The sequence below is a fragment of the Lynx canadensis genome, chromosome B4 (assembly GCF_007474595.2).
Source record: "Lynx canadensis isolate LIC74 chromosome B4, mLynCan4.pri.v2, whole genome shotgun sequence".
In the NCBI taxonomy this organism is placed as follows: Eukaryota; Metazoa; Chordata; class Mammalia; order Carnivora; family Felidae; genus Lynx; species Lynx canadensis.
This window is the reverse complement of record NC_044309.1, coordinates 79,942,703-79,953,473: the sequence shown is the minus strand read 5'-3', so window position 1 is coordinate 79,953,473 and position 10,771 is coordinate 79,942,703. Positions and strand designations below refer to the sequence as shown.

The 10,771-nt window shown below is 51.4% G+C and overlaps 1 protein-coding gene across 5 annotated transcripts; it reads left to right on the top strand.

Annotated features, from left to right (window-relative positions):
- Positions 1 to 342: 342 nt before the first annotated feature.
- SMUG1 (single-strand-selective monofunctional uracil-DNA glycosylase 1) lies at positions 343 to 6,769 on the top strand. 5 transcript variants are annotated; one of them, XM_030322792.1, is made up of 4 exons: positions 343 to 1,065; positions 2,298 to 3,842; positions 4,050 to 4,351; positions 5,397 to 6,769. In XM_030322792.1, the coding sequence occupies exons 3-4, from the start codon at positions 4,061 to 4,063 to the stop codon at positions 5,922 to 5,924; spliced, it is 819 nt and encodes a 272-aa protein (XP_030178652.1). In that variant the 5' UTR covers positions 343 to 1,065; positions 2,298 to 3,842; positions 4,050 to 4,060; the 3' UTR covers positions 5,925 to 6,769. The 5 variants fall into 5 exon arrangements, with proteins under 5 accessions (XP_030178652.1, XP_030178656.1, XP_030178655.1 ...); XM_030322795.1 differs by having other exon boundaries at positions 344 to 1,065; positions 2,298 to 2,418; XM_030322794.1 differs by having other exon boundaries at positions 344 to 1,065; positions 2,298 to 2,543.
- The last annotated feature ends 4,002 nt before the right edge of the window (positions 6,770 to 10,771 follow it).

The window sequence follows — 10,771 nt, the reverse complement described above, 5'->3', positions numbered from 1 at the left end:
GGTAGGAGAGCAGGGGAGGGTTGGGAAGGGGGTAGCATCCTTGTTCTCTCTCCTTTTCCTGTCCTGGGGTTCACTGGTCTCCTTCTTTACCACCTGTAGGGAGACCTTGCTTCTTCTTGATCTCAGTCATGGCTGTGCTGAGGGGTGCAGGGGGTAGGGGGTGGGAGAGATTTAGAAGATAATTAGCCTTATGGGGCTTCTCGTGTAATGAAAATCTTAGAGTCAGGACACAGAAATATACCCAGGTGGGGGACAAGAACAAAATTAGGAACGGGACAGCTCTGGACATTGTTTTGGGTTGGGGAGGTGGGAGGGAATGGACTGTTAGGTGCAGCCATGGGATTAGGATTGGTCAGGGAAGGTGTCCTGGACAGAGTATTTGAGGGGAAGGATTTGGAAGGATGGGAGATTATAGGGCTGGGTAGACTGCACAGCAGAGGAGAGAGAGAAATAAAATGGGAAAGCCATGGAAACACAGGCTTGGGCAGTAATGGGAAATGGAAGTGTCTCAAAGCCACTACTAAAGAGTTGTCAGCAAAATAAATAAATAAATAAATAAATAAATAAGAATAAAGTTGTTAGCAGATTCCAGAAGTGCCTCCTTGGATGTTCTAGATACTGTCCTTTGAGGGCTGCAAAGAAGAGCTCCTTGGGCAGCAGGAGGACTAGAAATGGTCTTTTTTCATTTAATACCCTCAGGTGAGCTTCGAGATTGGGGAATGGTTGAAGCTCCTTGATTCGCAGTCCTGTTGGGAAAAGTCTTGTCGATGAACTTTTGGAAGGGTGCTGCCCTTGAAGGCTAGCGGCCAGGACCTCTGAGGTCCTTAATGAGCCTGGTCTCTCCTAAAGCCTTCTTGATTTTGCTCTGATGTAAGGAATAAACTACAACCCCCAGAGTCACTTAGGGCTAACTTAGCACGCCTTCCGGGGATTTGAGTATTTCCGGCGGAAGTTGCCGCCGCTACGCCAATCTCCTTCCCTAAGCAAAGTAGACTACAATTCCCTCTGTCCTCCGCGCCCGGGGGCGGGGAAGGGAACCGGAAACCGGATGGAGAGCTGAACCAGGTGAGGAAGTAGGGACCCGGGGACCTGGGGTGCTGAGGGGCCGGCTTGGGGCTCTCAGGGTTGCGAGGCGGTGTCGAGTGGGGAGTCAGAATGTGTGTGTTTGAGGGACCCTTGCTCCGTTTGGGGCTTGCCCCGGCGCAGGGGGAGTCGAGTCCACGGAACCTCCCTGAGGGCCTGCGGAGACGTGGCTTTCCCGTCGGGCGGAGCCCTAGGGTGGACGCGGAGGTTTCTTACGGACCCCTAGCTGGCGGCCCTCTCAGAACCAGTAGGAGGGATAAAGTGGTGTTTTTAAGTCCATGACCTACTACTGCTGCTATTCGTTTAAGGATTGCTGATTGTCCCTGTCGACTCCTTGGAGTGCCCCCAAGGGATAGGGGAGTGGATAGTGTTTAGAATTCCTTCTTCCACTTCCTGGATTTAGTGTCAGAGAACCTAGATGGCCAGACATTGCTGGATCACCCTCCGCGGCTTTTGCACCTAATACGACGCTGTAATTTATAATGTATCTACGTTTCTTAAGTCTTTGGTTCTTGGTGACTTTGGATAGGACTTCCAAGTTCCACCTTTGGGTTCTCGTAGTGCTTTGTTTAGGACAATAAAGCTCAAGTCACAGTGTATGAAAATTGTTTTATCTGTTTCTGAGCGTGGCCTCCATTTTCTTATTATTTATTATTTCTTCTTCAAGAGATGACCACAGTGCCTTTCATGTAAGAGACTCATAAATATTGGAAAAAATAAATGAGTTAACAGCTTTTGATAGGTCGGATGGAATGTGTGATTTCATAGGGAGGAGAGTTAAATGGCTTGCGTAAGAGAAACTTAGAAAACTAGGGCTAGAAATTGATTCAGTTGACACTCAGACTGTGGTTCTTGTTATCAGATTAGGCTCTGAAACTGGAACGCTGAAAACAAAGCCTTGTCACTCTTTTTCATACCCTTCAGCCTTGCTATCCCCAGCACAGGTCTCAAGGTCAAAGGTAGGCTCAGTGGAAGAGGAGAGAGATCCCAGAGCTGGAACAGCCAGTCCACTAACATTGGCACTACATGAGGAGATGCCGAGCAGGGGCCCCTCGAGACATTTGAGTTCTCCACAGTTCCCTTCTGGGCTTTTGTTTGAGCCCAGTTGGCCCTGGTTAGCCATCTGCACAGAGCAGTTAAAGACTTCTGAGATCAGTCTGGGGAAAGATTGTCTAAGTTTGGCCCTGACTTTTTTTTCTCTTCTGCTCCCCTAGGCTGAGGTCAGAGAACAGATTGATGGATCAAGCTGTTCAGTCAACCCCTGAGGTCCCTTCTGGGAGAAGAGGTTGAGAGGGAGAAGAACCCTGACCCCTGCCCTATGGGAGGCCCAAACAGGTTGGAAACGTCCAGAGCCTGGCAAGCCCTCAGAAACAAGCAGAATGCCAAGTGGACAGCTGAACCTTGAGTGAACTCAGGCTGTAGAAATGGAGAATTCATCGGGAAAGACTCCGAGGTAGAAGGTAGTTTTAAACAGGATTGGAAAAGATAGAATGGACAGAGCTGAGCAGGTGTTTGTTGATTACCTAATAAAAGCTAGGATCTTGAAGATATAGAGGGAAACTGAACAGGGCACCCTAGGAAGTTGGTTTAAAATACAGATTCCCAGGCCTCACACCACACCTTCTCATGTGTGGGGTGGGACTGGGAAGCCACGGCAAATGCCAGTGTCCTGAGGTGGGAAGGGACCAATGGGATCTCTGGAGCTGCATCTTGCAGGTTGGGGTACGATTTGGATGTGTGGAGAGGCAGAGGGGTCACAGTCCTGGTTGATTCAAAGAGTGTGTCTGGTCGGATTTGAAGAGATGGCGTGTGCAGAGTTTTGGGAGTTGGGGTAGGAAAGGCATTTTGAAAGCGTGAGTGGAATGGTCAGGCTGGAACCCTGGGTTTGCGGGGGAATTGTGAGAAGGAAGATTGGGAAGAATTGCCTTTGTAGGCTGTAGAACTTGCCGGAGTGCTCCCTCAGCCTCCTCACCCCCATCTTCCCCCTTTCTCCTCTGCTTCTCCACTTCCTCCCCACCCCCCCTACCCCCACATCCCTTATGTTACTATTATTGAGTGGATATTATTATTCTTAGTATTTGGATGAGAAAACCTGAAGCTCTGGCCATGGTTACATGGTTGTAAGAGTCTATTCTGAGTCTGGTAATCATCCTACTCACCACTGAGAATTCTTGACTGTGGGCAAGAAGCTGGGCTGGGTTTGGGTGGGTGGGGGGGGGGGTTGTTGGATGAGCAGGGTGGCTGACTGAACCGTCTCAGGCAAGAGGAGATGGGTGGTTAAGAGCGTAGCCTTGAGCCAGACAGATTGGGTGCAGATTTCAGCTTCCTTACTTGTTAACCGCATGACCCTGGGCCAGTTACTTGGTCTTACTAAGCCTCAGTCTTCTCACCTGTAACATGGGAGCAATAATAGTCCCCTCATGGGGTTGTTAGGGGGACCAATGAGGTGTACCTGGCACAGAGCAATTGCTCACCACCTGGAAGCGATTGTAATTAGCCTCCTGTAATTAGTCTCCGGGCTCTGGCTGTGCACCTGCATCTCATTCTTCAGCACATTGGTTTTCAGGACACAGCCCATCCTGGCTACGCTTGTTTTATTAAGGGTGACATTAGAGGCGCTGGAAGTTTGCCACCAGTAAATATATGCTGAACACCTACCATGGGTCTGGCATGGCCTAGGAACTAGTGACTCAAGACCTATGCCTGATGGAAAGGAGGTTTGGAGTTTGGAGTGGGGGACGATGGCTTAGTCTAACCAGGTAACATATGGAGAAGAAGTATACTTGAAGCGGGGGGGAGGAAGGACCCATCACTACCAAGAACTGAGATGAACTCAGTCAACCCTAGGGGGTTGGGGGACGACTGACAGTCTCTTCTGAGCCCAGGAAAGGGCAGCCCTGGCCAGTCTGGATCCCTCTCACTCTAGGGCTGAGGGCTGATGAAGCTTCTGTTCATCTCTTTTCCAGGTGGCAGTGATATGGCTTTGCCCCAGGCTTATCCACTGGGGCCCCTCCATGAACCTGCGAGTGCCCTAATGGAGCCCCAGCCTTGCCCTCAAAACTTGGCTGAAGGCTTCCTGGAGGAGGAGCTTCGGCTCAGCGCTGAACTGAGCCAGCTGCGGTTCTCAGAGCCCGTGGGCATCATCTACAATCCTGTGGAGTATGCGTGGGAGCCACACCATAGCTATGTGACCCGCTACTGCCAGGGCCCCAAGGAAGTGCTGTTCCTGGGCATGAACCCAGGACCCTTTGGCATGGCCCAGACCGGGGTAAAGGGCTTGGCTTCCCCTGGCGGGTGGAGTGGGAGGCTCCAGGGTGGATGTTTGGTCGTGTGTGCTGTGGGGGGAGGAGTGTGGGCCTGGCTGTGCACATGTGTGGGTGCGGGCCCCCTCGTCCCCTCCCAGGACACATGCTGGCTCCTGTGGTTTCAGACGCTCTCCTGGCCTTGCCGCCTGTAGTTAACCAAGCACATTAATGGTAGTTCCGTTTCCCCTGTGAGCTGTCCACTAATTGCCTCTGCGAGCCCTTCCTTCCGCCAGCTCCATCTAACCCTTACCTTGCCGGATCTCCTCTTTCCCTAGAGCATGGTTGGGGTCGGGAGAGGGACCAGGACTACTGGGTCCTCAGGGGAGACTGGTCGACAGGGGTGGGTATGGAGGAGACGCAGGGCATCCAGCCGGCCTGCTTCCGTTTCTTAGCTGAGGAGAGATTGAAAACAGAGCCGGCTCTGGGGCCTGCCTGCTTTTCTTTCAGACCTCAGGATGAGTGAATGGCCCTCAGTGGGGGTGCTTGGCAGATGGGGGGAGGGGAAGAGGCTTCAGGGCAGGAGGCTCAATCGCTTTTATTGACCCCAACTGGGGGATGAAAGGTGATCAATGATGATCGATGGAAATGACAACCTGAGGCTTGGGGCTGAGAGGGCGCCCAGAGAGCAGTGGTCAGTCCTGTCCTTGGGCCTCCTCTACCCCTGGCAGCTTTCTGTCTCAGACCATCTGTCTGTCCCCAGTACTACCCATCGTATCCTGTGTAGGACCAGATATTCCCATATAGTCTTTGCATGTGGTCCCAAAGGCAGGTGGGGATAGAAGCAAACAAACAGATTCTTCTGGATTGCAGTGCACAATGAGAAGTTGGAGAAAGATGAGCAGGATCAAACCTCAGGGCCAGAATTTTTGTCTCGAGCCTTTGGGTGAAGGGGTGGGGGTGGGGTGTCCAGACTGGGTCCTCATGCAGGGTGGAGAGGGGTCAGCTGACCCAGAACCCAGGCATCAGGTCTCCGGAATGAAACCCCCGTGTCTCTCTCCCTCCCGGCAGGTGCCCTTTGGGGAAGTGAACGTAGTCCGGGACTGGTTGGGCATCGGGGGGCATGTGTTGACCCCTCCCCAAGAGCACCCTAAGCGACCAGTGCTGGGACTGGAGTGCCCTCAGTCAGAGGTGAGCGGTGCCCGGTTCTGGGGCCTTTTCCGGAAACTGTGTGGACAGCCTGAAGTCTTCTTCCGTCACTGTTTTGTCCACAATCTGTGTCCTCTGCTCTTCCTGACCCCCAGTGGGCGCAACGTCACTCCCGCTGAGCTACCTGCCGAGCAGCGAGAACAGCTTCTTGGGGCCTGTGACGCGGCCCTCCGCCGGCAGGTGCAGCTGCTGGGGGTGCGGCTGGTGGTGGGAGTGGGGCGGCTGGCAGAGCAGCGGGCACGGCGGGCTCTGGCAGGCCCGATGCCTGTGGTCCGGGTGGAGGGGCTCCTGCACCCCTCACCTCGTAGCCCTCAAGCCAACAGGGGCTGGGAGGCTGTGGCCAAGGAGAGACTGAATGAACTGGGGCTGCTGCCGCTGCTAATGAAATAAGTGCCCACGTGGCCCGGCACGGGACACGTTCAAGGTCCCCAAGTCATTCTGGGGCAAGCCACGTGCTTCCTGGACCGGAGCAACAGAGTCTTCCCGGGCTCCCTCCCTGGTTGCTGGGACCTGGCGTGGCCGTTTTGACACTACTCTGGCTTGCTGCTTCCTTCACCTTCCTTCCAGCACTGCCTCTGGTCGTGTGGTAACCAACTCCACAGAGACCTGCCATCTGCAAACTGCTCTACCTCAGTGTTCCCTTGGGAGCCTCTGGTCAGCTGAGAGTGACTTCTGAGGTCGTGTTTGCTGTGTTAGAGAAAAGATCCTGCCAGGATCCCCACCCGTCCTCATAGAACAGCTTCCTTCAAGCTGAGCCTTTTCCTCACAGGGACCAGGACAAAGCGAGAGGCATGGATGTTAAGAGGAAACTTCCCCACGGGAGACTGAGGCTGGGTCAGAGAAAGAATTCAGTGTGGCAGAGTGGGGAAAGACCAGAAGACCCGGATTTTCATCTCGGCTTTGAGACTTTACGGCTTTGGGCAAATCAGTGAACCTCTCCAAGCCTCAGGATCCTCATCTGTAAAACGAGGATCCCTAACTCATGCGGTTGGTGTGGGGATTAAGTGAGGGAACACTTGAAAGTGGCTTGCGTAGTGCCAGGCAGGTGGGTGCTTGTTAATCTCGCTTTCTTGCCTCTTGGGTGGGGCATTGCTATATCACACTACAGCGGGAGCTCCTGCGCTCTGCAGACCTTGCTGGGTGAGGGGCAGATTCTTGCTCTGCCTGAGATGGACCAGTCACTTCATGAAACCCCCAGCCTGTGATTTTTAGTCTAAGCATGAAAAGTTCCTAAACCCTTTTGTGTGGTCCTTTTTTTTTTTTTTTTTTCCTTCCTGCATATGAGTCCGAAGTGGTGGTTTAGATTTTCCCTTCTCTTACCTCTTCACTGTTTGCAAAGGGTTCTCATGGGTATCTGGGAAGAGATGTAAACAGGTCTCTGATTGCCTTACCAGAGCTTAAGGGTCTCTGTCAGGGGTTCGTCTGCTACTCAGGGCCCCGGGGGAGCAGGCAGTGAGTGGGCGGATGGGAGCACGGTATCTCCACCTAACTCATCTCTTCTGTCTGCTGGCTGGCATGCCCCTTTAGGAGGACTGGGAAGGTGAGTCAGTTTGGGAATAGGATGGGTCTTGAGGCCATCTTAATGACGACACACTGGTCGGACTCCCATCTCCTGGGACAGGGCATCTCCGGCTTTCAAAATTAATAAGATTTTTACTATAGGGGAACCTGGCTGGCTCGGTCAGAGGACCATGTGACTCATGATCTCGGGGTTGTGAGTTGGAGTCCCATGTGAGGTGTAGAGATTACTGAAAAAACATACATATAAAATAAACTTCAAGAAACGTGAGGTTTTTGTATAATAAAGACTTTTTTTTTTTTGGTATAATAAAGAATTTGGCTGTTGTCCTTGGGTCTTGGGAGGGAGTCTCTCAGTCCTTGGAATTTCCCAAGTAATAGGAGTGTCTTTGTTATTCATGGAGTGCCCCTCAGCCACACCAGAGGCTATGCTGAAATTGACTCTGGATGAGGGCTGACTGTGCCAGAAGGCCAACCATTTGATTAGAGGGTTGGGGCTATGAGCTAGGTGATACCAGCCTGACCTGGGTGGGGGGAGGTTGGAGTGAGGGCTGGAGATTGAATTTAACCAAACGGTCCATGATTTTGATTGATAATATCTCCGGAAGGGCGCCTGGGTGGCTCAGTGGGTTGAGCATCCGACCGGCTCAGGTCATGATCTCACAGCTCGTGAGGTCAAGCCCCACGTTGGGCTCTGTGCTGACAGCTCGGAGCCTGGAGCCTGCTTCGGATTCTGTGTCTCTGTCTGTCTCTGCCCCTAACCTACTCGCATTCTGTCTCTGTCTCTCTCAAAAATAAATAAACATTATGGGGCGCCTGGGTGGCTCAGTCGGTTAAGCGTCCGACTTCAGCTCAGGTCACGATCTCACGGTCCATGAGTTCGAGCCCCGCGTCAGGCTCTGGGTTGATGGCTCAGAGCCTGGAGCCTGCTTCCGATTCTGTGTCTCCCTCTCTGCCCCTCCCCCGTTCATGCTCTCTCTCTCTCAAAAATAAATAAAACGTTAAAAAAATAAATTAAAAAAATAAACATTAAAAAAAAAAAAGATAATACCTATGTAATGAGACCCTAAGGAAAACTCAGGACACAGGTTTTGGTGAGCTCCCTGGCTGGTGAACACACGGATGCAACAGCAGGGTGATGTGTCCTGATTCTGTGGGGAAAGTACATAGAAGCTGTGTTTGTGACTCACTCAGACCTTGCCTTATATATCTGTTCACTTGGCTGGTCCTAATTCGTATCCTGAATAATAAAACTTGTTATAAGCAAGTGCTTTCCCAAGTTCTGTGAGTCATTCTAATGAATTATTTGAACCTGAGGGGGTCATGGGAACCCCTGAATTTGTAGCCAGTTAGAAGTGTACTTTTTTTTTTTAATGTTTATTTGTGAGAGCCAGCAGGGGCGGGGGCAGAGAGAGGGGGACAGAGGATCCAAAGTGGGCTCCGCACTGACCACAGTGAGCCCGATGCGGGGCTCGAACTTGAGAACCGTGAGACCAGGACCTGAGCCGAAGTCTGACACTTAACCGACTGAGCCACCCAGACACCCCCAGAAGTGTACTGACCTGTGGCCTGGAAGTACAGGTCTCCTGGGGACCCCTGAACTTACAGCTGGCATCTGAAGTGAGGGCGGTCTTGCTGGGGACTTGGCCTTAAACCTGTGGAGTATGTGCTCCCTCTGGGTAGTTAGCATCAGAATTGCATTGCACTTTTGCACCCCCTCATGCCTCTGACTCCTTTCCTCCGGGCTGTCAGTGCCGAGTAGTTACTGTCACATGTGGCAGAGCACTAGATTAGACACGGAAATAAGCGCACAGAGATTGTTCCCTTATGTGTGTAGCTGAGGTAGAGAAAGCCTTCTGGAGGAGGTGGCACATCACGTGGCCTGAGAGACTGGGAGTTTCGGAGAGCATCGTTATGTTCAAGGGGTAGCAGGTAGATTAGTGCGGACTTGGCCAAGTTGGGAGAAGAAGCTAGAGAGGTAAACTGAAGCCATCTTGTGAAGGGTCTCGAATGCTAGACTCATCTTTGAGTATTTGAAGTCCAGTGTGGAAAGACATGCACGGAACACTCACATTTAAAAATATCCAATAGGGGCGCCCGCGTGGCTCAGTCGGTTAAGCGTCCGTCTCTTGATTTCAGCTCAGGTCATGATCTCACAGTTTGTGAGTTCGAGCCGCCCTCCTCGGGTTCTGTGCTGACCGTGAGGAGCCTACTTGGGATCCTCTCTCTACCCCTCGTCTTTCGGCCCCTCTCCCACTCGTTCTTTCTCCTCCCTGCCAAAAAATAAAAAAAATGTTAAAAATCCCCAACAGATAGGGATGAAGGGGCAGGCCCTGTATAGGAGGCAGTGTCGGTGCAATGGGGTCAGAAAGGGAAAGGGCAGGGGGATTATAGGGAAGGTGTCCTCGTGGGACAGCAGAGGCTAGGTGGAAGTCTAGAATTAGCGATGGGAATCATGAAATGGGGTAGGGGTGGGCAGTGTGTAGGGACACTAGAACAGTAATGACCAGGATGATGGCTTGAAGACAGATGTGGCAGAGTCACTGCTGGATCTGCCTTCTAGTAGGGCTGCTGTTCCTCAATTCTTGGGCACATCTTGTCAGCAAGAGACTGATTAGGGACCTGGGCCTACTTTTCCTAAGGACACTGTACCAGTTGGCCAGGGCTGCCATCACAAAAATACCACAGCCTGGGTATTTAATATAAAATAAAATAAATAAAAAAAATAACAAAATAAAATAAAAAAATAAACAACACATTTATTTTCTCACCGTTCTCGAGGCTTGGAGTCCAAGCTGCCAATGGCAGCGGGTTTGTTTTCTCCCGAGGCCTCTCTCCTTGGCTTGCAGACGGCTGCCTTCTCACTGCGTCCTCCCGTGGCCTTTTCTCTGTGTGTGTGTGTGTGTGTGTGCCTCCTGGTATCTCTTTTCTTATATTCCACCAGTATATTGGATTAGGGTTTTACCCTTAGGATCTCACATAACCTCAATTACCTCTTCAAAGGCCCTTTCTCCAAATCCGGTCATGTTAGGAGTTCTGTTTTTAACATGTGAATTTGAGGGGCATGGGAGACACAATTTGGCCCATAACAGGCATCTAAAGTCATGTCCCTGCTTTTCCTGTCCCCTACCAATATCAACCTCTAACAAAAGAGGATACTCAGGAGTGCCTTCCTCCAGTCTGGGGTAGAGTGGTGTAGTGGCTTAGCTACCCAATAGGGCTGAATCCATCAGACCACCCCTACTCCCTCAATTCATTCTAGAGTAGTTTTTTCAGTGCAAATCAGAGTGTCCTTAGGGAGCAGAAGCTACTGGGCCAAAGGGAAGGGAGACTGGAGCAGCTACACAACAATATTCTGAGAAGTATTTAAAAATTTTTTTAACATTGATTTATTATTGAGAGAGCATGAGAGGGGCAGAGAGAGGGGGAGACACAGAATCCGAAGCAGGCTCCAGGCTCTGAGCTGTCAGCACAGAGCCCGACGTGGGGCTCGAACTCACTGTGAGATCATGACCTGAGCCAAAGTCAGACGTCAACCAACTGAGCCACCCAGGGGCCCCTTGTGAGAAGTATTTAAAAGCCACATTGAAGTGATTTGGGATCATCTAGAGTTTGGGCTGATATAGTAGCCACTAGCCACGTGTGGCTGTTTACGTCAATGAAGTAAAATTAAAAATTCAGTTTCTCCATCACTAGCCATGTTTCAGGTGCTCAACAGC

Bases quoted from the DNA above. Each gene is read 5' to 3' on its own strand.
- SMUG1 (XM_030322796.1), top strand. From the start codon at position 4,061: ATGGCTTTGCCCCAGGCTTATCCACTGGGGCCCCTCCATGAACCTGCG. The intron at 4,352-5,396 runs GTAAAGGGCTTG...CCCTCCCGGCAG, and splicing joins TTGGCATGGCCCAGACCGGG to GTGCCCTTTGGGGAAGTGAA.